General features: G+C 42.3%; 1 protein-coding gene across 3 annotated transcripts in view; it reads right to left on the bottom strand.

Annotated features, from left to right (window-relative positions):
- The window catches only part of RNF216 (ring finger protein 216), a 115,960-nt gene that overhangs the window by 65,247 nt on the left and 24,467 nt on the right, over positions 1-26,246 (bottom strand). For all 3 annotated transcript variants that reach the window (XM_033096072.1, XM_033096075.1, XM_033096074.1), the window contains exons 6-13: positions 24,268-24,370; positions 23,004-23,168; positions 17,578-17,692; positions 15,154-15,293; positions 14,023-14,073; positions 12,976-13,113; positions 10,896-11,044; positions 10,306-10,384 (exon numbers count right to left, since the gene is read on the bottom strand). In XM_033096072.1, the coding sequence (XP_032951963.1) occupies positions 10,306-10,384; positions 10,896-11,044; positions 12,976-13,113; positions 14,023-14,073; positions 15,154-15,293; positions 17,578-17,692; positions 23,004-23,168; positions 24,268-24,370 (940 nt within the window). The remainder of the gene's footprint in view (positions 1-10,305; positions 10,385-10,895; positions 11,045-12,975; positions 13,114-14,022; positions 14,074-15,153; positions 15,294-17,577; positions 17,693-23,003; positions 23,169-24,267; positions 24,371-26,246) is intronic.

Genomic DNA, 26,246 nt, shown 5'->3' with positions numbered 1-26,246 from the left:
TTTTATCCATACTGGCATTTTACTTTAATATATGTGTATTTTTACCTTCTCCTACTTTGGAGAAGGTATCTCCCTTTTAAATAAGCAGTACAAACAACAGCAGATATGGTATTTATTTGATTTTTATCGGGAAGGCAGGGTAAGAAGAGAGGGAAGCAATCCAGTGGTACCTCGGTTTTTTGAACATCTCCATTGACGAACATTTCGGTTTACGAAGGCCGTAAATTTTATGAATCTATGGTATGATTAGATAGTAAAATTCATGCTAAATTTGCAGTTTTAGGGGTTGATTTTAAAGGTCTGGAACAGATTAATCCATTTTGCATTACTTTCTGTGGGGGAAACCATGCCTCGGTTTTCAAACGTTTCAGAACTTGAACGGTCTTCCGGAACGAATTACATTAGAAAACCAAGGTAACACTGTATTTGCCTTTGTTGCTTTTATTCTTCATGGAAACACACACACACACACACACACACACACACACACACACACACACACTAAAAACTAGGTTCTATACTCACAGTGTTTGATATGTTAACATGTCAAGTTAGGAAGTGTAATTATCAGCCCAAATCTCTCAAGCATCAAGAAGCATATGATGAACAGATTCACTATGCTGTTTACTATGGGGAATTTTAAAAAGTGAAAACTGACAAAAATATTAAGACAAAAATCCAGTTAAATCCTGAAACCTCACTGCTACAATGCCAGCTCTGCTCAGTGCTTGATGGGAGAGTGGCTCACAGGGATGGCATTTGGGATCCGCTCTGGGACTGTGCGGGAACAGGGAGGCCTGCTTGTGGGTTCTCAGCTCCACCATTTACTATCACATGACTTCACACTTCGGGGACCAAGGGGAGGGAGGGCTGAGCCCGAGTCTGAAGCCACTTGGCCGGAACCCCAGGCTCTGAAGGAAGCACCTCAGCTTGAGAGAAGCAGGAACAGGCTGAATCTCCGAGAAGGAGTCCCCACACCACCCCACTTCTGCTGCGGACTCGCATTATGCAGCACGAACTTCCATACGAATAAACAAGCCCCCGTTTGGGGGCTTAAAACTCTTTGTGTTACTCTGACATTTGGTTCCTGTCAATGTTTCTTCCTGAATAAAGGTCTTCCCTGATAGTGGGAACAAGAGGCTCAAGCTTCATTCATATCTAGATAAATGTGAAGGCCTGTGCTCAGCACAGGAGTCAGCTGACTGGCTGGGCCTCAAATCACAGTGCTGCTGGTAAGTGCCAAGCACCCACTGCCACAGCTGGAGCCTCCCTGGCTCTGACAACTGGTCCCAACTCATTTACACTCTCTTCACGCAGCCATTCAGCTACTGTAGGCACTGCAGATGCATGTTTTTTAGCAACAAACTGGTTCAGTGCAGATGTGAATGTCAGTTATATTTCACTGCTGTAGCATCAATAACACTGAATGCTACAAAGGACAGGACAGGGCCTGCAAAGGATGGGAAAAGATGAGTAGTGGAGAGGTGGTGGGTGAAAGATACCTGAAAACAAGTATCAGCGACACTGGAAAAAGATGAGTGTTTACACATTCACCTTCTCAGGCTCCACTAAAAGACACCACACTCGGCATCTTCACAGATACTCTCGTTAAAGTCTCACTACCCGATGGCCTCCGTTCCTTAGCACTTGCTTTGTGAGTACTCTTAAATCTCCACCTTGTGACCCTGGCTACCTTTCCAGAAAGCTTGACTTTGTGGAGCTAAGTTATGGTTCTGGAAAAGTAGAAAAAGACTCAGCAGGGAAATTTCTGACCCTAAGAATAAGTATTCCAGAAACAATGCTGTCAAATCTCCTTTTATCTAACACTGCTGTCCCACACCCAATACATCCAACTCATTCCTAAAAGCAACACGCTGAAGACAGACTGATGACTCCTTTATCTGAGAAAACACAGGGCTGGCGCTGAGGACCTTGACATAGCATTCCATCATATCAATGGAACAAAGACTCTTTCCCCATTTCAAAGATACAGTGTCTTATTCTTCAGAGGTCTGAGGGCTTTGATTCCAGGCATTCAAGCCCTCCTCCAGATAATACATTAATATAAACGCCTCATCCCAGAGTGACAAGTTCCTGGAAATCTAAACAGAGTTTAGATTACTGGCAAAGACACTGCAGTAAGGAAGCAATGCCCGTAGTCTCACATGGGCCAAAATTAGCTAGTGGCTCATTTCTTAAACATTAGGAATCCTCAAAGATTAACGGCTGGTTTGGCCATCGAGCTGAAGAGAAAAGATGTCATAAGGAGAACCTGAACAAGTGAAGAAGGTAAAAAGTATATGCCCTAACAACACCGACATCTCTAGTGTTAAATTCTAAATGCACGCAGTGCTTTGCTTTGGTCCTAAGCCTGAACGGATTCTGTCAATTCTGCTTACAAGACCCTGTTTTGCTGACACAGATACTTTTAAAATGCCCAAGAGACAAACCTTTCGTCATGGAGTACCAGTGCCACCTGGTGGCAATTCTTTCCATAGCTCAAGATAAGGACGGACCTGCTCGGCTATAATTGTAAACTCTCCTTTCCCCTTCAAAGGACAGGGTGGGGATTTTTCTGCAATCTGGTGTCACTGCCTCAAGTTCCCATGAGACACAGTTTTCACCTTATTTTCCAAGATGGGCCAAACACCTACAGACCTTACCCTAAGAGTAGAAAGCGAGTCCAGAACGTGAATGCTATTAACCGCAGGTGAGGGTCAAGTTTTGAAGCTCGCTAATCAACAATGCCGTATGACGCATTCTCTTTACTGTAAAACATTACTGAGGAACATAAAAAAATATGAACTAACAGAAAGACGTACTCTGAACTTAGACAGCAGGACTCAACATTTTTACTAAGGTAATAATTCCCCTAAACTCATCTATCTACAGCTGTTCTCTAACGCCTGGTGGGCCCTGCTTCCCCGTGCTCTGCTTATGCCCAGGGCTCTTTTTCAAAGCTACTTATTCGCGAAGGCACAATCTTCCTCCAGCCTCCACGTCTCCTGTGTTTTCTTGATCATGGTCACTTATCAAATAATGACGGAGCACCTATTATGTGCATATGTTACTGGAAAAACATACGCACACAGGAAACCTCCACTCTCAAAACTCAACATGTCCAAAACAGAACTGATCTTCTCTCCTGGAATCTTCTCTGTTCTATTTCCAATTTTGTGTGAATAGCATTATCACCTACTTAGTGGCCCAAAGCAGAGCAGTAAGTCATCTGGACTTCTCCCTACCCCACGGTCAGAATAGCTCTTCCTAACCCAGCTCCCTACTGTCTTCCAAGTCTGCTCCTTTTCTCCACCCCCATGGTCACTGTTGGTTCTCACCATCTCTATCACTCAGGATGCTTCTGGGGAACAAACTCAAACTTCAGTAACACAAAACAGACTTATTTCTCCATGTCCACCTTGGGAAAAAGGAAAAACCATATGCTCTCTTTTTCCTGTGGTAAACAACATAACACGAAGTCTATCTTATTTAACACATTTTAAGTGCACAGTACAGTACTGTTAACTGTATGTGCGTGGTTACACAGCAGATCTTTAGAACTTTTGCATCTTGCCTGAACGAAATTCCATACCTACTACATGACAACTTCCTATTCCCCCCCACCCCCAGCCCCTGGCAATCACCACGCTACTTCCGGCTTCTATGAGTGTGACTACTTTAGATACATCCAGTAAGTGGAATCATACGGTATTTATCTTTTTGGGACTGGCTTATCTCACTTCACATATTGTACTCAAGGTTCATCCATATTGTTGCATGTGTGAGAATTTACTTCCTATTTAAATACTGAATAATATTCTGGTGCATGTATGGATAGACCCCATTTTCTTTATCCATTCATCCATGATGGACATTTTGACTGTTTCCATATCTTGGTTATTGTGAATAATGCTGCAGTGAACACAGGAGTGCAAATATCTCTTCAAGGTCCTGTTTTCAATTCTTTTGGATAAATATCCATAAGTGGGACTGCTAGATCATAAGGTAGTTTTTATTTTTTGAGGGCATACATACTATTTTTCCATTGTGGCTGTACCATTTTACATTCCCACCAAAAATGCACAAGAATTTCAATTTCTCTATATCCTTGCTGGCACTTGCTATTTGTTGCTGTTGTTGCTGCTGTTGTTAGCGGCCATTGTAATAGATGTGAGGTGAAATCACCTGTGTTTGGATTTGCATTTTCTTGATGATTGATTAGTGATGTGAGCACTTTCTCCGATACCTGTTGGCCATTTGTATGTCTTCTTTGCAGAAAAGTCTATTCAGGTCTATCGCCCATTTAACTGGGTTGGTTTTTGTTACTGAGTTGTAGTTTTTTTTTTTCTACTATGGATATTAACCTTTTAACAGATAAATGATTTGCAAATACTTTCTCCCATATAATAGGCTGCCTTTTCACTCTGTTGTTTCCTTTGTTGCACAGCTTTTTAGGTTGATGCAGTCCCACTTGTGTAGTTTTGTTTTTGCTGCCTGTGCTTTTAGCGTCAAATCCAGGAAATCACCAAACTTTCCCCTCATGTTTTCTTCTAGGAGTTTTATAGTTTCAGGTCATATGTTTAAGTCTTTTTAAATCCATTTTGAGTTGTTTTTTAATATGGTATAAGATAACGTCCAATTTCATTCTTTTGCACGTGGTTATCCTATCAGTTTTCCCAGTGCCATCTGTTGAACAGACGATCCTTTCCCTATTGTGTGGTCCTGGCACCCTTGACTATATACGCATGAGTTTACTGCTGGGCTCTCTGTTCTGTTCCATTGGTCTTTCTTTATGTCTGTCTTTATGCTAGTACCACAGTTTTGATTACTGTAGCTTTGTAATATGCTTTGAAGTGAGGAAGTATGAGGTCTCCTCTAGCTTTGGTTCTTCTTTCTCAAGATGTTTTGGCAATCTGGGGTCCTTTGTAGTTCCCTGCGAATTTTAGGATTGTTTTTTTCTATTTCTGAAAAAATGCCATTGGGATTTTCATAGGGATTGCACTGAATTTGTAGATGGCTTTGGGCACTATGACACTTTGACAATATTAAGTCTTCCAATCCATGAACACAGATGTCTTTCCACTTGTGTCTAATTTCACCAATGTTTTGTGGTTTTCAGTGTACAAGTTTTTCACCTCCTTTGTTGAAGTTTATTCCTAAGTATTTTATTCTTTTTGATGCTACTGTAAATGGGACTGTATTCTTAATTTCCTTTTTGGATTGTTGTTAGTATACAGAAATAGAACTGATTTCTGCATATTGATTTTGTATCCTGCAACTTTGCTGAATTTGTTATTGTTCAAATATTTTTTTAAAAAGCGCAATCTTTATTTGTGTATATATAAGATCATGTCATCTACAAGGAGAGAACATTTTACTTCTTCTTTTCTGATTTGGATGCCTTTCCTTTTGTCTTACTTATTCTCTAACTAGGACTTCCAGTAATATGCTGAATAGAAGTGACGACAGAGGGCATCCTTGCCTTTTTCCTGAGCTTAGAGAAGTCGTTAGTTTTTCACCACTGAGTATGTTAGCTGTGGCCTTTTCATATATGGCCTTTATTACGTTGAGGTAATTTCCTTCTATTCCTAGTTTGTTGAGTTGAATTTTGTCAAATATGCTCTTTCTCCATCTATTATTTTTATTCTTCCTCCTGTTACTGTGGTACATCACACTGATTTTTGTTGAACCATCCTTGCACCCCAGGGATAAATCCCATTTGGTCATGGTATATGATCCCTTTAACATGTTGCCAAATTCAGGTTTCTAGTATTCTGTTGAGGAGTTTTGCATCTACATTCATCAGGGACATTGGTCTGTAGTTCTCGTTTCTTATGGCGTCGCTGTTTAGCATTGGTATTAGGGTGATGCTGACCTCACAGAATGTTCGCTTGAGAAGAACATGTATTCTGCTCCTGCTGGGTGGAATGCTCTGTATATATCTGTTTTTCCTGTAGGTCCATTTGGTCTACAGTGTTTGTTTAAGGCCCTGTTTCTTAGTGATCTGTCTGCTCATCTATTATTGAAAGTGGAGTACGGAAATCTACTATTATTGTGTTGCTGCCTATTTCTCCATTCGTATCTTCAATGTTTGCTTCATATGTTTGGACGCTCTGATGCTGGGTGCGTATATATTTATACTTGTTATACCTTCCTGGTGAAGTGACCTTTTTATTATTATATAATGTCCTTGTCTCCTGTGACAGTTTTGATTTAAAGACAATTTCGTATAAGTATAGCCATCCCAGCTCTCTTTTGGTTACCATTTGCATGAAATATCTTTTTGCCATCCTTTCACTTTCTGCCTGTGTGTATCCTTAAATCTAAAGTGAATCTTTTGTAGATAAGGATCTTATTTCTTTTTTAAAATCCATTCAGTCCCTCTGTGTCTTTTGACTGGGGAGTTTAATTCATTTACATCTAAAGTATTACTGATAGGGAAGAACTTAACTATTGCCACTGTGTTGTTCTCCGTCCTGTAGCTTATTTGTCTCTTTTCCCCTCTTGCTGTCTTCCTTTGTGTTTCATTCATTTTTTTGTAGTGACAGGTTTTGATTCCTTTCTTTCTCCTGTGTATATTTATAACGATCTATTTTAAGCTGGTAACAACTTCAATCATATACAAAAACTTTTACCCCCCTTTATGTTATTGATGCCACAAATTACATCTTTTTTCTATTGTATATCCATTAATATATTTCTATAGTCATTTATACTTTTGCCTGTTAAATTCTATATCAGTTAAAAGGTATTACATATACACACATTAGAGTATTTTGTGTTTGTCTAAACATTTATCGTTACCAGTGTGATTTATACCTTTGTGTGCTTTCGTGTTGCTATCCAGCATCCTTTTGTTTCAACTGGAAGGACTCCCTTTAGCATTTCTTGTAAGGTAGGTCTAATGGTAATAACCTCCCTCAGCTTTTGTTTATCTGGGAATGTCTTAATTCCTCCCTCACTTTTGAATAGTTATGCGAGATACAGTATTCTTGACTGGCAGTTTTCTTCTTTTATTCTTTCAGCACTTTGAATATATCACCTTACCTTCTTCTGTCCTGCAAGGTTCCTGCTGAAAAATTAATGGAGGAGCTTATGGGAGCTCCATTGTATATCACAAGTTGCTTTTCTCTTGCTGTTTTCAAAACTGTCTTTGACTTTTGACAATCTGAGTATAAAGTGTCTCCATTCATCCTAATTGGGGTACACTTGGCTTCTTGAATCTGGATGTCCACTGTCTTCCCAGATTTTGGAAGATTTGGCCACTAATTTTTCAAATAAGCTTTCTGCCTCTTCCTCTGTTCTCCTTCTAGGCCTCTAAAAGTGCATGTACTGGTCTCTTTGATGGTATCCTGTAAGTCCCTTAAGCTTTCCTTACTCTTCATTCTGTTTTCTTTTTGTTCCTCTCACTAGATAATTTCAAATAACCTGTCTTTGAGTTTGCAGATTCTTTATTAAACTTGATCAAGTCTGCTACTGAACCCCTCTAGTGAAATTTTCAATCATTTATTGTATTTTTCAGGTGAATTTTGTTTGGATCTTTAAAATATTTTCTCTTTGTTGATATTCTCATTCGCATCATCTCATATACCATTTTCCTAAGCTCACTGAGCATCGTCATGATTATTTTAAAATCTTTCTCAGGTAATTCACATACCTCATTTCTTCAGGATCAGTTTCTAAAGATTTATTTTGTTCCTTTGTTGGACCATGCTTCTTCTAGTGCCTTGTTATTTTGTGTTGACATCCACACATCTGAAAAAACAGTCACCTCTCCCAGTCTTTACCGACTGGCTGTTTACAGGGAAAGATCTTCACCAATCAATCTCACTAAAGATTCTGGGGGCATCTCAAACCGTTTCTGTGGATGCGTCTTCTCTGGACTTATGTGTGTCAATTCCCAATCAGATTGTTTTGCTGGTTTCTTTCCCCAGGAGTTTGTAATCTCCTGCTCCCTCTGGTGTCTGTTTACTGTACTGCAGTAGACAGAGATGGAGCTGCTGTAAGCTGCCCAGATCTTTTTTTGTTGAGGTTTCTAGGCATCTAAATATGCAGGGTGCTGTCTGTGCTGAGTCAGGTAAGGCAGAAACCAGCCCCTTGGGCAGTCCCCCAAAAAGCCGAATGTTGGACATATGCTCCAACGCTTTTCCACCTTAGGGAGAAACTGGGAGATGGGGTTTTCTCCCATTCTTTCCACACTAAGTCAAGAACAGGGGCAATGACAAGCACGTGTGCACTAGTTCAAACTACTGCCTTTGTTCTCAGTGGTTCCCCAACCTGGCGCCCCTTCCTATCAGTGTTTAGATGCAGGCAAGATGGAAGCCAGCCCTTCGGGTAGTATTCCGAGAAGTCTGAAAGTTAGAAGTATGTTCCAGGCTTCTCTTTTCCTCCCCAAGGAGAAGCTAGGAGTTTCCTCCCAACTGTGCTGCATGTGCTGGTGGCAGGGATCTGCTGAGTGAGTTCCATGAAGTGCCCTACAGGCCGCACTGCAGCTGGCTTTGCACTGCCTGGAGTACAGGAGCCTATAACTGGTTTCTCGATTTCTCACAAAGGGAACTGGTCCATGTACTAATGAATCAGTGTTTCTGCAGGGGAAAGGGGGGGTCTGAGGCTGCCTATTTCACCGTCTTGCTGACGTCATCCTGAAGTATGTTTTTACCACTTTTTCTGCCCGTGACCTAGTTCACCCACACTCACATTTCATTGGTCAAAAGAAGTTACATGGGCACCTCCAAGTGCACCAAGGCATGTATATTTCTCCCACAGAGGAAGCAGACTATTTGGTGTTTCTGCCTAAGATCTTAACAGCCTCTGGGAGGCTTTCACTGACATCCCAGGTTGAGTGTTATCAAGACACTCATGGGATGCTGTTTCAGGCTCATGTGGGCCCTTATGCCAGCTTGTAATGCTCTTCGGAGAAGAATGCCTCCCCTTCTCTCTGGCCTTCCAAATCGTATACGAGGCTGTTTTCTGAGTTTAACTTTGAGTCATACAGGAAATGTAGTTCCCAGCTCACTCTTAGCGATTCACGGAGACTCCAGAAGGGTGGCACGGACATGCATCTTTCACTGGGACTCCTCAGCAGCCAGACAGATCTCTGGTATTTCCCTCCCCTCGTCCCACCGCCTCACAATGGTGCTCAGGTGCCTGCATGGCCCTGGCCCCAACCCAGATCATGAGTCTTTCCCTCCACACTCCCAGTACAAGTCAGTGTCCAGGATGCTACTGCTCCTTGGACCTAGAACATTCCAACATCTTCACTTTCACTTCATTCCCACCCTTTCCTTCCCTTGGCTACTGCCTCCTTGCTCTCTGAATCTTAGCTCTCAGGCACTGCCTTACTAAGGCAGCCCAGTGTCGCACACACTGGGAGTGCACAGAATGGGCAGTTACTCTACTTTCTTAGTTCCAAAATGCCGGATACTGTTGGGACAACTGTTATAGCAAAATAGCTTGAGAGGGGGACAAACTATTAAACGAACACATCAGTTGTAAAAATACATCCAGATTTTACATGGAAATGTTAACATTGAAAACAAAAGAAATAAAGTTTTAGTCCATTAGTTTAGTTTCTTTCTTCCTTTCCCAATATCTTACTTTCATCTCAAGGCAGATATATTATAATATTCAACTCTGATCATGCTATTTTAGAAAAATGGCTTAAAACATACTTGTCTAGGTAGATGCCAATATTCGTTAAAAACTCTAAGTTGATAAATTTTAAGACATTCTTAGTTCACAGAAAAGGAGTCAGTTAAAAGAAGAAAGGTTTTCTGCAGTGAGGTGCCAAGATAGCTTTGGTCTCTCCTGATACAACCAGTTCTTATGAGAACAGTTGAGGGAATAATCTGCCACACATGCTAGAGACGCTACCAGGACACCCAGTTCTTTAATCAAAGAACTATCACTAGCACTTTGAAAACGGCAGGGATGTGCGTGTGCACACGCGCACACACACACACAGAAACTACCTGAGCACAACAGGATGGTGAAAAGAGCAAGCCAGAAAAATGGTGGCACAGTGAAGAAACACAAAACTCTTCACATTTCACAATACAATAACTGCCCTTATAGGAAGAGGGCATAAAGCAGAGATCCAGAGCTTTGTGACTGCAATTCCACAAGTGGCCTCCATCTCCGTAACTATGTCAACCACCATTCGTTCTCAAGTACCGATCTTTCACGAAAAGGAGAACAAACAAATCCCTCTCACCGGTCAGCACGCAGATAACCAGCATATTCGTGCCATTAGGGTAGCCCATAATACCGTAATTCAAATATAAAGGGAGAAAAAAATCTGCCTACCTTTCGGCAGCGAGGATTGGGACAACTGAACCTCTTCACATCACTGTCTAACAGAGCAGGAAAGCTACAGGAGGGGCACCTAGAGTAAAAACAGCAGAAGGAACGTTAGTTACTTAGAGCAGTGAAGCCTGCTGTGGTTGCATGTGACTGTTCATACTAAGATGAATTTTCAGCTGGATGGCCGTTATCTCCTTTCAATTCTTACTTTTCATTAAAATATGGACGGAGGCTCTCTTTTGTGCTGGCTCTTACTAGGAAATCCAGGTACCATTCTGGGTCCTGATTCAGTGCAAATCATTCAAAAAACATTCCTTTCTGAGAACTCCTTGCACATGTCACCTTGCTTCCCAACCCAAAGCACAGCATTTGTATCTATAATCCTGATAAGGGGTGCCAAGGAGTACAGGCAATAATTTGAACTGTAGATTGTTCGATTAATAAAATTATTCTTTTACTTCTCAGCAAGAAATGCCAGAAAGCTTGGAAGATGCAAATTTGTTACAAGCTTCGTCATCTGATTAAAGTGCTCAGGCAGCCTTCCTACTGGAGAATGAGTTGGCAGACGACTCTCTCCAACCCTGAGAACTCACCTGACAAGCTCATCAGCATAGGCGGCAGCAACTTCTTCTTCGGCTTTGCGCTCATAGTATTTATACAGGATGGTCTGGGGAAGCACCTTCTCCAGTTCGCTGGTTGGGAATGAACAGGTGCAGCTGCCTTCCATGCAGCTAAGCTCTGACTAGAATGATAAGGTCAGTCAGGTGGCAAAGAGAGAAAAAAAGAAAACTCAACCAGGTTTTCAGAAAAATGAAAAGCCTCAGTGGTTAAACGTTCTTTCAATGGGAGGCAAATAAATCGTGGTTAACACAGGTTCTGAGATGACAAAGATCTCTTGTGTCCCCTCTTCTGAGAACCACACGAATAACAAGAAAACCAAAGTCCACCCCTGACACCCAGAGGACCTCTATCAGCCCGAACCACAACACGTGATGATGGATGGCAGATAAGGAAGGGTGAACTGCGTAGCGGACGGGAGGAAGGTCACAGCTCAGTGTCTGAAAGGAAGACCCTCATGAGCAGCATGCTGGTTCCTCTATAGCCCTGAAAAGGCTGGAGGTCTGGACCTCTTGCAAGACAGAGGTTAATGGTGGGAGGGGACTGTCAGCAATATAAACTAAAAACTGGGGGACTGTTTGAAAAGTCTCTAGTTCCTACCCACTTCAGATAGTCAGGTGACTAAAACTCTTCCAGGAGGAACAGCTGGACCAGAGGGCAACGGACTCCATCTTTCAAGCCACTTACAGCAGGCTGAGTCCTTCTCAGACCCAGCACTCTGACCTCTTCCATCACTCTTGTCCATTTTGAAGGCCCTTGAGATTACAGTGGGCCCACCTGGACTACCCAGGACAATCTCTCTATTTTAAGGTCATCTGATTTTGATTAGCAACCTTAATTCCCCTTTGCCATGTAAGGTAGCATAGTCACAGGTTCTGGGGATCAGGAGTGGACATCTTTGGGGGGCCATTATTCTGCCAATCACAACCACTCTGCTCATAATTGCTACTCAGTTCCTGACTAAACTACAACTTGCTTTAGAGTAACTGATGCTGAGTGATTTATCATTGGTCAGGCGTTTATGAAACGCAATTTTTTGTTTGTTTGTTTTTAAAGATTTTTTTATTGGGGAAGGGGAATGGTGTGTATTTCTGGGACTTTATTGGGGAACAGTGTTTTTTTTCCCAGGACCCATCAGCTCTAAGTCAAGTTGTCCTTTCTATCTTAGTTGTGGAGGGCGCAGCTCAGTTCCAGGTCCAGTTGCCATTTCCAATCTAGTTGCAGGGGGGCACAGCCCACCATCCCTTGCAGGAGTCGAATCGGCAACCTTGTGGACAGCACGCGCTCTACCCAACTGAGCCATCCGGCCACCCCTCAGCAGCTCAGCTCAAGGTGCCTTGTCAATCTTAGTTGCAGGGGGTGCAGCCCATCATTCCTTGTGGGAGTCAAACCGGCAACCTTGTTGTTGAGAGCATGCGCTCTTAACCAACTGAGCCATCCGGCTGCCCGTGAGCTCAGCACCAGCTCGTTGTCTTCATTCTAGTTGTGGAGGGCGCAGCTCACTGGCCCATGTGGGGATCGAACCAGCAACCCTTGTTGCTCAGAGCTCACGCTCTAATTGAGCCGTCCATCACCCCAATTTTGTTTTTTTCTTTTTGTTTTGTTTTTTTTAAGTGTTCATCAAGACAAAACAAAACTCCTTTCCATATCGTGTTATGCTGATGTCAAGAGAACTGACTGGAAGAAACATGATCTTGTATAAAATAGTTGCTGATTTTAACACAACTATAAAAGTCTTTACAAAGTTTTGTTAAAAAATACTAATTTGCGCTCTCATACATTTCCTTTTCCTTCTGAGCAGGAAGCTGAGGGGAGCAGCAGGCGCTCCTGCGGCACGGAAGGATTATAGCACCCCCTGAAAAGAAATCTGCTGTGCTTAAACCAACACAATCATACAAAGCAGGGACAGTCTAGGCACCACACACGGGTGCGTCTTAGCAGAGTCCCAGCTCACTCCAGAAAAAGCACTCCCACGAGGCATTCACCTTGTCTATCAATGCGGTCTCCTCAGCCCCCGTGAATAGTTCCTACCTAGACACACCTCACAGTCCTTACCTTTCCAGATCCAAAGACAGCCTCCTGGGCGTATCTGATGAGACACTCTTTGCAGAACAAGTGGGCATCTGCACACTGTGTCAGTTCCTCAAATGGAAACTCCCCGTAGCAGCAGCGGCACTCGATCAGCTGGCCGTCCTGCAGGCCATCAGAAGAAATACACGTGAAACTCCCCACACTCGAGAAGGGGGCATCAGGTTTCATATCCCCTCACCCCGAGGTAAAAAGCAACCCCTAGAAGCCATAAAACAACGATGAGCTGTTTTCTGCTGCATAAACCTAGCTCAAGGTGCCAGTACAAATATTACCACATAGCTAAGATGACACTGAGATTTTCATGTCTGTTTTTAGGCGTATTTTTGGTGCTATCCTTTGTATAAAGTTATGTTCATTAATTCCATGGTGCCAGCAGAACTATACCATCTGCTGTCAGATGACACTGCTAACACGATTATAGGAGTCAGGGACCAGAGACATGAGGGATGTTATCTAAAAAGCTTCAAAAGTTGTATTTTGCTCTCCTTGTTATACGACAGGAGTGTGAGAAGGCCATGTGCCAGCCCAAGCTTTATCTTAAGGGACCACTGAAGCTAACTGAAGCAGCAATCACAAGTACCGTGAGTTCCAGGAAACTTACTCTTTATTAACGGCAGTGATCCAGTCATCTAGCCATCCCTCCCAGGTAAGAAAAGGCCGCTATGTGAGGACGGCAGACAGAGTAGAAAACCCATCGGGCCCTAAGGTTATACATCTCTTTCTTCTAACTCTGTGTGATATCAGAGTTCTAAATTCTCCTCTAAGAGTTTATCCAGCGGATTCCAGGCAGTGTTCCTTAACTATCTTCCCTTCAATACTCATCCAGTCTGGTATTAAAGAGCGACCATACTGTTTTAAGTATCTGACTGTAACTTGGTTGAACCACAAACTCAGATCAACAGGAGGTTGTCCGGGAACCAATGTGCCACCAAAATGCTGAGGAAATGTAGTAAGAGAATACAGATCACAAAAAATACCAGAAGAAGTGAATGAGGTGAGTTTTCACACTACCTTTTGGTATTGTTCTTCATTCATCTGCAGAGCAAGCAAAAAGTCTTCATGCTGGGGGACAAAAACCCAGACATGAAAATACAGCTTTAGTAAAAGATGCCACAACACCATTTAGAATTTGTTTCTATAAACATAAGAGAACTGTTATTAATAGTCATCTCTTCAGTTACACGGCTCAATTTAAAAATTATTGAGTGATTTTTGACGCTCAAAAACACCTTTTTGATAGTGTGGCTCAGAGGGAAGTGCGCTCCAAGCGGCTCTGCATCCTGACTGTGCTGGCCGGCCGTCTCAAGGAGCAGCACTTGTGCCGCTGAACTGCAGGCTGCTGAACAAGGCACTTGTTTGTTTTTTTTAACAGAACACCATTTTTACTTGGGGAAAAAAAAGAAGACTGACAGAAAATCTGATTATTCAAAAATAGGTATCTGGCAGACATTTTCTCAAAACTGAATTAAGTTATTATTTATGGACAATGATAAAACTCTGGATGTCAAGCAGAAATTAGAATTTGGGAGACGTTACCCTGATCCAGCTGTCAGAGTTACCTATCCACCTGTCATTTGTTACATTAGGTGACATTACTTTTTAAAAAACGTGAATGCATGGTGGTGAAGAAAATAATTACTGGTACAATTTGGTGCCACTGGTTTGGTTCATGCTAAGGCACTGTTGTTTTTGTTCCGTCAGTACAAATTCAGCATGGTAAAAAAGTAAATGATCTTATCATTAAGAGATCTGACTTCACAGAACCCTCTAAAGAGTCTTGGGGAAGCCAGGGGTACATGGGTCACTTTCAGAGATGCTGGTTTAGAAAATACATATTAAACAAACAATATATTCTGGTTGGCTTGCAAATTTGGTAGTATTATATATTTGGAGATGAACGGAATCGCTCTCGGTTTTCCTCTGCCATTAGAGGTTGAGGGAGGTCACATGTGCTAACGCTAAGCTCCGATTAAAATTCTCTAACATAAATCTGATTTATGAAACAGTGAACTTTAGTATCATTACAAAACCGTTTTAAAAACTGTTCAAGTTAGTCACCGAAAGAAAAGGCAAATCTTAAAAGACAGTTTTATACTAAGCAAACCAGAATCCCAGAAACACACTCCAAGCACATCTTCCTACCTCTGCCATCTCCTTGATTTTCTGTTCATAGAACTCCTGCTCTTGCTGCACAGCTGGAAGGAGGGTGCGTCGGTCATAGGATCTACAGTGTCGCCGCTTATTTTCCAGAAAGAACATCCTCTTTTCTATCTTTATGTCACCTAGAAGACGTGACAATGCAAAATCATGCAAACAACTGTTTGCTAGGAATCCAGGCCAGCCATTAGAGTCTCCTGTGGCCTAGGCCCCCACCTGCTTTCTAGCAGCATGTTTTGTTCTAACATGCTCCATCGTTTGGGAAAAATGGACTCTGTATCATCCTCTAACCTGCTACGCATTTTGACTTTCGTGTCTTTTTCCCCCGTTATGCTCCATATGGAGGGTCTCAGTACGTGCTATATGAATATAACCCAGTTTATTTCTATTCTATTGAGGACAGGTGGGTTTACTATAAATAGGGCTGTAGAACATGTCTATAATTCAGTTAAACATACAGGAAGGAATGGAGTTGCTGGGTCAGCTTTAGAAAACCGTGCCAGTTTTCCAATGTGGTTGTGGTTTCCACTTTCCTTCCACCAGCAAGGCATGTGAGTTTCAGTCATTCCATGTCCCCATCAACACCTGCAATTTGTGTCTCCTCTCTTTTTTCTTGGTTAGCCTTGGTAGAGGTGGTATGTTGTATTTTTACTGATATTCCGTTTACATCCAAATTCTAAGAAGACTCTTCATGAGAGCTGTGTGGTGGTCAGCTCATTATGACCATAAAAAGGGCAGCTGAGGGAGAATCTTCTCTCTCTGAGCCAAGCAATGCATAGCACAAAGAGCATGAATGGATGGAAAACAAGCTGAAAAGGCGAAGAGTAGGATTCCTGGAACAGATGAAGGATTCTTAGCCTACGTGCTTATAGACTGCTGTCAAGAAAGGTGACGTGTATCTGTAAGTCACAAATATTGAACTACTAATGTACATCAAGTGTATTTTCTATTTCTAACTCCCAGTGTCCTTAAAGATGGTCTACTCAGTACAATGTAAGAATTAGAATCTAAAATTAAAGGGATACACCTGAAACCATGGGCTGGAACTAATAAGATGAAGTTAACAGGGAAAAAATGTCAGATACGGGACAACTGAGAGAGCTCTGTTACTTAAAACCAAGGTGGGTGAAGAGACCAAGGCTTAATGTGAGCCAAAGGTGGGCCATATTTTAATTTTCAAAAGCTATGGCATTCTTAGGCTGTATGGACTTAATTTAAGTACAGAATCTAAATCCCAGCTGATGTCTCTACTGAGATTTCACTTGGCGTTCTTTGTCCAGCTCGGTACACCCAAACTTTCAAAGAAACACCGACAAGCTAGAGAAGGGTACACCAAGGAGAATCAGGAAGCAGCAACAGATCGATTCCAAGGCTTTGCAAAGGCAAGAGCTACAACCATGGCAGGCAATTTCAGGAAGGTACCTTTTGGCTTGATATAAAAGGAGAACTTTCCAAAACACAGAGCTGACTACATCTTATAAAGTGGTTCTTTTCCTTTCTCTATCACTGAAAGTCAGAATAGGGAGTGACTGGATATCAGGGATGCCTAAAGTGTGGGTAAAATTAGCTGAATGAAAAACCACTTACACGCTGTCCCCACTTTCTCATTCTGCCACAGACCCGTGAAATTTGTCATGTCAGGAGAGCACTGGTCTACGGACCAGCCTGGGGACCTTAGGAGTCAGAGTCTAGGGCATTTTCTTTTAGGTCCTGAAGAGTTCAGAAATTCAAGTACAGATTAACAGAAAGACAAACTGGAGTAAAGGGAAATAATTCCTTTTTATGACATAATCTATAGGAAAAGTTGTATGGACTCTTCTTGGACACAAGCAACTCCGATGAAATTTGTTGTAAAAATCAACAAATTTACCTTTTGGGGCGCGATTAGACTTGAAGCAACCTCTTTGGAAGAGCTTTCAGCACTTATTTCATCAAGAAGAATAACAATTTTAAATAAACAGTGGCTACTTCAGAGCTGCTTGTTTTTTTCTGAGAAGCCCCTCTCTGAGGGGTGTGTAAGTGACCCCTCAGTAGTAAGCAATCAATCACTAGCCTAGACAGTTTTTACCAATGATAAAGCTAATTCTCATCAAACATCCAAGACCAGGTTTTTCCCAAACTTAAGAGTGTCCCCAAACACTTTTCCATGCATGAATTTTCTAACACAGCTCTACATTTTCCTGTCATGGTGTAGCCCAAGTAGCAGAAAGAAGGAAGATGACAACTGTAGCCACTTTCTAAAAATACTGATGTGCCACCCAAGCAGTCCACATCAGAGCTGCTCCTTGGACTGCTCTGGAAGGCATTTCCTAAGCAGCTGTACCACAATGTCCCTTACGGGCTGTGCAGGAAGGGACAGCTCTGCATAGTAGGTTCACACACTATCAGCGACACTCAGGTTGCCATTACCTTGTTCGAATTTGAAATCTATGTAAGAATACTGATTCATTTCTTTTCTCTTTTTTCTTTTTCCACTGGCTTCTGGCGATAGTTCCTGCCATTTTTTAATGGCATCAGAAAAGGCCTAAAAATTGAGAAAGGGTAAGGTTACCACTGTAGATGGGACACAATACATGAAACACAGGCGATCTCCAAATCTCATTTCGATTCAGTTTCAGCTATCTCCCAGCTATCTTATAGAAACAGATAGTTGTAAAATAAACAGGTGGCATTTCATTATTTTTGTTTTCTGACTTTCACAGACTGCTGCAATGGCAGAACCAAAATGCTTACACAGAAATTAAAGGGCGACATACAAAACCAGAAACTGCTCAAGCTGTCCTTGAATGAGTCCAGATTACATCACATGACAAATGGCTAGTGAGCGAGTGAGCTACAGTTCACAGGCATCTCACGTGGTGTTGCTCGTCAGCACTCCTTCGTCCACCCCCACATTCCTCGCTGCTTCCACCTGTATCCCTCCCTTTGTACTGCACAGTGCAGCACAAAATTCTTCTGCCAGTGATAGTCCCTTTCCCTTTTCTTCCATAGCTTTAGCTTCTCCCTTTTTTAGATCTTTCCAATGGGCATTTAAATGTGCTCAAATCTTTGCCATCTTAAAAATCAAAAACCCTTTCTTCCTTTGGCCTCCTTCCCCTTTCAGCTACCAGCCCCTCTTCCCCTTCCTCCTCTTTGCAGCCAATCTTATCAAAGGAGCCGTCTGCACGCTGTTTTATCGCCTCATCTCCCATGAGCTTTCTAACTCCCTTCCCACTTGCTAATGTATTTCCTAACATGCGGCCAACTCTAATACCTGCGTTTTAGTCCTCGTCTTACTTGACCTCTCAGTAATAAAGCTGACCCTCCACTCTCCCGACCTCCTGCTTCCTCTGTGCCCTGCTCCGCCTACATCATCTTCTCTACTGGGTCTTTACGTGTTGGAAGTCCTCGAGGCAGCCTTGGCTCTCTCCTCACCTGACAGTCCCTCTAGGAACCTCATCCAGCCTGGTGAGGTTACTTTCCATACGCCGACAACTCTCAAAATCCCTTCTCTGGCCTGTATTTCCAGCTATTCTACCACACAATGAATTATCTTTGGATGTCCTGGATGTCTCAGGTCCTACTCAGAATGTTGGTAATTCAACGTTTCCCAGACTGAATTCATGATCCTTTCACTCCAAGTTAGCTCTTTTACAAATTAGCTCTTATTCCACATCCCAGGAAATGATACCGTCGTCCTCCACACTCCCTTACTGAACTACTTATAATACTTAGGGTTGTGACTAAATGTCACTTGCTCAGGGAGGCCCTTCTGGAGCCTCTTAGTCTCTTTCAGGTCCTCCTGATGCACTCTTTCAAAGCACCTTGTATTTTTCTTTCAAAATACTCATCACAGCTGTAATTATCTACTTAGGTGTTTGATGCTGTTTCATGTTATCTCCTCCACTGGACTGGGAGCTTCTAGGGGACATGGATGGTACCACAGCTCACGGTGTATCATCAGCCACTTGCAGTTTGTACTTAATATTCATTTACTGGGTAAAGGGTTACAGGGATGTTGCTAATAAATCACATTCTGATCTAGTACCTTAGAGAAACAGGTATGCATCCCTGTGGCAGGACAACAAAAGAAAAAGTATTTTAGCTACAGAAGAGGGAAGGATCCCCTTTCATTTTAACCCACATCCTACCTCTTCCTTTCCAAGCTCTTAAGTTTGGGGATCAGAAGGCAATTCCATTTGCTATGTACACTCACCTGTCCTTCGAGCTAAGCACTAAACATGGACCTTCCTCCTCGTTCAATTCTCGTGATAACCCTCTAAGGGAGGTATTCTTTATTGTACAGCAGAGGGCAGCAAGGCTTAGAGAGGAGAAGGAACTTGCCCCCAGTCAAACCTGCATTAAAGCCAGGGTTTAATAAACTCAGGCCAGCTCAGAACTAAAACCCCTCTTTGACATCACCTTGTGCTCACAGGTTCAGTGACACCCCATCAAGAGCCGCCGGCAACATTCGTCCTGCTATCTTTCTACCTCCCCAACAATGTCCTCCATGGCTGCAGGATCTCCTCCCTTGCTTTCTCTCTCCCCTTCCTGGAATTCCCACTACCCTAGGGGTTCCCTACAAACCCTTAGGCACACGTTCGTATTCAGCTGTAAGACAACTAGTTTCTACTAAGCTTTGCCTTAAAGTAGATACTCCACCCTTGAACTAGGGCTACTTGCAAAAACTCAGGAAAGGAGGCAGGACAGATATTATAATTTGTATTTTATAAGCGAGGTAGACATCATTTACCAGCAACTAATGAAACTGGGATGTGAACTCAAAGTTCCTAACTGGTAGTCTGCTGGGTTTCAATCACCCCACGCTGCCATAAAACACAGAGGTTCCTGACTGGAAGTGGACTGGGGTCATTACCATGGTCACATTTAAATAATGTTTCTAGTTAGCAGGAAAAAATCCACACACGTGAGCACAAACTGGTACTTGTCAGGAAGCTGTATCTTAAAACAAAATGTTGTCCATACATTAAAGGAGCCTCCAAAGTCTTACTTTGCTAGTTGTGTTAACAGTGATCACGTACCTTAATAGCAACTGAGGATCTAGTTAAGGAGACTAGATAGAGGTAGCCGCTCAGAACTCCTTCCTTTCGAGACCTGCGGGCTCTGACTGACACCCGCACACCCCAAGGCGCCAGTGCCTTTTCCTTTCTTGCCTCTTAGCCTTTGCACCTATCACTCCTCCAGGGAAAACATCTTTTCTTCGAGACTATTCAATGTCGCCTTCCTAGTGCTCTCATGTGCCTCTCTTTTATCACACTCATCATATTGGTTTAATCTTTTTTTTTTTTAATCTCCTCAAACAGACGGAAAGCTCTTTGGCAGGAAACTAATTTGTGTTCTAACGATGCCAGTGTCTCGGGGTAGAGCCGGTAAGTACTACCACAAAGTACGTACTCAAAACACCTACTAGGAGGAACACAGGAACAACAGAGGTTGAAGAGTAATTCTTCATTTTGCTATTATGGCATTTCTCTCTCTAGCTTGCTCATGTTCACAAGTCAAATAGCCACTCAGGTACTGAATCAAGGATATAGTCTGGTATGATTTTTAGGATATCTGTGACACTGGCCAGAGCTCCCTTAAAGGACGACCTAAAATCATTCTAATGGGCATTTGGTGACATGAAAGCAGAGGAGTAGACAGAGACTCTGGAGCCTGGGGGAGGGAAGACAGAGAACTTACAGATTAAAAGAGATTTAAGTAACATACCAACCAACTAAAATAAACAGATTTTACTTAGAACCCCGTATGACCAAACAAGCTGTTAAAATGATTTCTGACATGTTCAGGGAAATCTGAACACTGAGTGGATAGCTAATGATGTTAATTTTTAAGGTATGATATGGTACTTTGATTAGCGTTTTCAAAAAAGATTCTTTGTCTTTTTAAGATAAACATTGAGAGTTATGGATGAAAAGAAAATGATCCTTGGAATTTGCTCCCAAAGTCTGGGAGGGAGACAGTGGGCAGGGGTGGAGATGAAACAAGACTGGGCAGCAGCTTAATCACTGAAGCCGAGTGAAGGCTAAGCGTGGGCTTATTATAATACAATCTCTTTTATATGTTATTTGATGTTCATAATAAAAAAAGGGGAAAAAATCCAGGGCATGTGACTCTGTCTTCACAGCAGACACACTTTCCCTAAGCTATCACGTTGTCTGGGGCGCGGCACACACAGGGCCGACGTTAGTGCTGGGATTACTAAACATCTCTGGCGCGCCTTCTCTGTCTTGCTCACAGAAGCATCGCTTTCTACAGGGCAGAGCCTTGGGCACCACTTGCACACAGCAGGGGAAGTCCTCAGTTGTAACAGAGCACACCAGGTTTTAGCTTCTACCAAACAGAACTTTCCCTTAAACACCCCACTTTCATCTCAACAGCCCAACCCCATTTCAAAACCCTGTAAATGTTCTCACCAAAACAAGCAGACACCATAAAAAATATGAAGAGTGCCAGAGAGACAAGGAAGGGGATAAGGAGGTAACGAGGAAGAGGAACGAGCCACACCAGCCTACAACCTCCCACCCAAATAACGTGGGGGCCGTGGGATGATCACACCTTTGGCAGGGACATTACTAATGCTAGCATTCCTGTTACTGAGCCCAGGATGGTGGCAGGGACACGGGCAACAAGGACCAACTCACCCCAAGACCACAGGCGCTGTCTCCTGCTGCTGCCCTTCTTTTTCCTCCAGGTTTCCTGGGAGCTCAACAAAGGTGTGAGGCACCTTGGAGCAATAAAGCGCCAGAGAAGGCCTCGAGATAAGAGAGCCCTTGCTTTCCTGCAGTCACGATTTTTTTTTGGGGGGAAGCTCAATCACTTTTCAATGACAGTACAGGCATTTCCTATTTAGCTAACATGGGGGATGAGATTCAGAAATAGAAAGCAGCAACTCTGCTTTTAGAGTAATTTTACCTAAAATTAACCTACAGTCAGGAGTTTGTTGACAGCTGCCTGGATGTTGGAAATCTAAAGGTAGAAGGGGGGGGGGGCCTAGACTCAGCAGGAGGTCACATTCACCTAGGGTTTACCTTCTTCCAGGTTAAGACACAATGGGTGCTTTAATCACTAAAATAACTCCACATTTATTTATTCTTTGGGGGAAAAAAAGCACACAGTTTGCTGGGAATCACAAGAACTGCAGCAGGAAAAATGGATTTCACGACATAAGAGAGGAAGAGAAACAAGCCCAAGACCTGTTGGTGCTCACTCTTCTGTTCTGGCCGAGACCACGCAACAGGAGCTGAGCAGTGGACCTTACTAGAAGCATGTCTGCATTACCCACTGGTGACCAGCACCCTTCTAAGCCTGGAACAGAGGCCCTTAAGTAGAATCTTAGTTAGGGCCCTGGGGGGAGAAAAACACTGGGAGCTTTCAGCAGCTGGGACTGCCCACTTTCTTCTGAGGCAAGCCAGCACTCACTGGGCAGTGCTGGGTTCCTAGGCACTTTCCAAACCCTCCCTGCCGTGTGTAACTGATAACTGAGCTGCCCGGGGGGGGGGCATGATGTGGCCTGCCCTAAGCCAAGAAGCCAGTAAGGGAGCAGCAGCCCTGAACACACGTGTCATACTCTAGTCATCCTGCAGGACATGGTAAAATTCATTACCCTCCATGGTTTTATGGTCCTGCCAGAACTTCCTTGTTTCTAATCCATTGTTTCTTTTCATTCAATTCTTCCTAACCAGCAAATACCTTTGTCTAGTTATCTACACCCTGACAAACTACTTAGCTCTTTGCCATCATAAACCATCCCAATTTCCACAAGCTGAACTCTTCATTTCATTACCACAGAAAGTAGTCAAGAGGTGTGACCCCACCAAGACGGAGAAGATCACCTTTCGGGTGATTGCATAGTGTCCTTTGAGCTCATGCAGGGCCCATTTGATGTCCTGACTGCTGAGCATTTTGAAGTCGGCCATCAGGAGGTCCGCAGCTTGGATGAAGCAGCGCTGGTCAAGAGGAGCCAACTTAGAATAGTCAAAGAAGTCTACCTTAGGCAACTGAAACGAGAGAGGGGCACAGCATGAGGCCCAATTGCGCACTGCCTGGGGGAAATCATTTGATAAATTGCTTATTCCAGAATAAAACAATCTCACTCGTAATCACTCTATAAGGAGGTCGCCAGCCCTGAACAAAGATGAAGAAATAGTGATTCAGAGAGGTTAAACAGCTGACTAGAGTCTGAATATTAGTTTTACTAGTTAGAACTAGTAGAAAAGTATAGCTGTGGACTTGAACCCAGTCTCTCAGCACCTTCTTTCCACACAATGTTTAGAAAAATTTTTTCTGGCTACAGAATATGTAAAGGAGATAGTCAAAAGAATCTGTGGGGAGCAGGAGGATCGAGCAATAGATCCCAATGAAGCAGTTCTGAACTATACTTTCCTTCACTTACACTAAATGTTAGTTTGGAGCACAAATGAAGACAATAATCAAGATTTAAAAAAATCAAAAAATGTTTACATCTTGATCCAGGATTTGGTTACGCAGGTGTATGCATTGTATATAAAACTTTGAAAAGATATTGAGCTCTAGGCAATGATCGGATGCTGATGTTTGGGGCAGTGTACTGATGGTTTTGTGACTTATGTTGAAATGCATTATAATGAAATAAAGAAGAAAGAGGTGCTGATGGACGGAGGGAAGGATATGTGACAAAGTGGATACAGTAAAATGTTAACTTTTAATCGTACTGCTCCTGGGTACAGAAGTGATCAATGTAAAAATCTTTTGACTTTACTGTACGTTTAAATATTTTCGTAATAAAATGTTAAAAAAAAAAACAAAAACAACTGAAATGATACAAATAACCCTGGCCAATTCTTGTTTTATTTTAGAAACTTGCTTTATAGGATTAAAGAAATGGAGGGTTTGTTTAGTGTTTTATGGGAAAGGGAAGAGAGAGTTACAATGAAAGCAGTTACAAACAGAATTTAAAGTGGCCCAGGCTGGGAAATCCCACTGACATATATTCTGAAATCCTATTTTCCCGGCTAGTCTTTTAAAATGTGTCCTGACAAAGCACTTTCTTCCCATAAAGATGATGAGAAAAGCAGAGCATTTCTAGGTAGAGACTGCTACAAAGAGCACGACACTTACCTTTGTCTCATCTTGGCTGGCAAGCAGGCTGCTACTGGGGTTGATAACCACTCGGTCTTCTCTCTTTGGATAATCTGGATTTTCCAGAAGAAAATTACAAAGTCTGCAAAAATAAATGATAGTACTTTCATACTGCTTCCAAATCCCACATCAGCCCATTGATTCAAACACAATGCTTGAAAAATAAAGTCCCTAGTTACACATTACAATTAGCCTATCAAGGAATTAAAATGTTTGCAGATCAGAAAAATGAAACAAATAGACAAATAGAAGACAATTACATTGCATTTCTTTCTGCTTGCTAGTTTAAAAAGCAATAAACATACTGATGAATACAAACCCCCGAAGTTTTTCTACTAGTTGCGTGTCAGTGTAATGAAGTCACTGAAATTCTTATTGGTTGAACTATACAGAACGGGAGAAATTTAGGTCAAAGTATGAGTATTTGTTTGTCAGAAGACTATATAACAAATAAGGGATGGGAAAAAGTATGTATTCATATTCACAATTAAAATCATTTTCTAAGAGAATTAACAAATGGAATGTAAAACACCTGTTAATTCATTAATACTTTGTAACTCGATGGTTACATAAACCCCTGAGTGACATGAGTGACAGTTTATTAGCCCACTGTAAGCCTGAAAGAACAGACTGTGTTTGCTCCTCATACCAAACCCATAGCCTGTCTCTTTATCACTACTATGTAATACTGGAAAGGTGAGGATATAGAGAGTTAAGATAATACACACAGCTGTATCACACCCAGATTTAACAAATGTTAACTAGCAAAGCTCTTCAGCCTGAAATCACCAAAACAGGCAGCATCACTTCCAGGAGCCCCAAGTGCTTCTTCACTCTAAGCTCTTCTCTTCTTTATCACCATGCCCGTCTATGGAACGCAATGCCAGAGGCCCGGAGAGGGGAAAAAACCCTCTTCCCATATTGTAGTTGTAACAAGGGGCGACAAGCATTCTGAGCACATCTCCCTTTAAAACCACTGTCACTGGTGGTAATTCCTTGTTCCAATACAAAATTATGAGCACTGTAGTTATACAGATCTTTGAAGGCTGACCTGAGAATCAGCCACCACTAAGAATCCAGTATCAGTGGGAAAGGCCTAGAGTTCCAAACACACACACACACCCCCAGATGTACTATAAACCAGATATGGAATAACCCCTCCATTTCAAACTTGTCTGTTTGTAATGTTTAGAAGGTGTGACTACCAAAGCTAACATCTGCCAGATACCAGAAATTTGGGAAAAGATAAAAAGGTCAAATGATAAAGAATTTTTGCTAAAATGGCCACCCATTAGTGAAGCCAGTGGTTCCTAAGGGGGTTCCTAAAGGGGGGGTGCACACAGAAGATGACCTGCTAGGGTGTTGGAGGAAAACATGAAAACTGCTATACCTATTTTTAAAAATCTTTCTTCAAAATTTTCTATTTTCATGTATTTTCTGAAGTACATAATACAGAAGTACAGTATATGATACAGAGGTAGACTAGTAGGTATAATTTCTGGGGGGGGGGAACTCATATTTTAGGGGTTCTCTTAACAATTCATTTTATATTTTCAACACTATGAAGAACTTCACATATTGAAATGCTGCAAGATGTGGCATTCCACATGGCAGAAATCACAGGCTCTCACTTTGAACTGTCAAAATTCATTTCTATTTATTATCTTCTCTATCTAACCTTACCAACAGAAATTTCCTGGAGGTTAAATGACATTCAGTGGCACAGATAATTAAGGACAAAGTTTCCCTTCTACAGAAATAAGCTACAACCCAATACATTAATATTTACAGCCTGGGGCAAAGGCAGTGGGAGGCTTGTCAGAACTCAGATCTGTCCACTTATTCCTATTATTTCATGCCTGATCTGACCTGACAAGCTAAAGGGTCTCGAGAAAGCATTCCTGCTAAGTAAGCCAGGCTAGCATTCCAAGCTTTTATCCTTAGACAGTTACTGCTGT

The sequence above is a fragment of the Rhinolophus ferrumequinum genome, chromosome 24 (genome assembly GCF_004115265.2).
Source record: "Rhinolophus ferrumequinum isolate MPI-CBG mRhiFer1 chromosome 24, mRhiFer1_v1.p, whole genome shotgun sequence".
NCBI classification, from domain to species: Eukaryota; Metazoa; Chordata; class Mammalia; order Chiroptera; family Rhinolophidae; genus Rhinolophus; species Rhinolophus ferrumequinum.
This window is presented reverse-complemented; position numbering and strand designations above follow the sequence as displayed.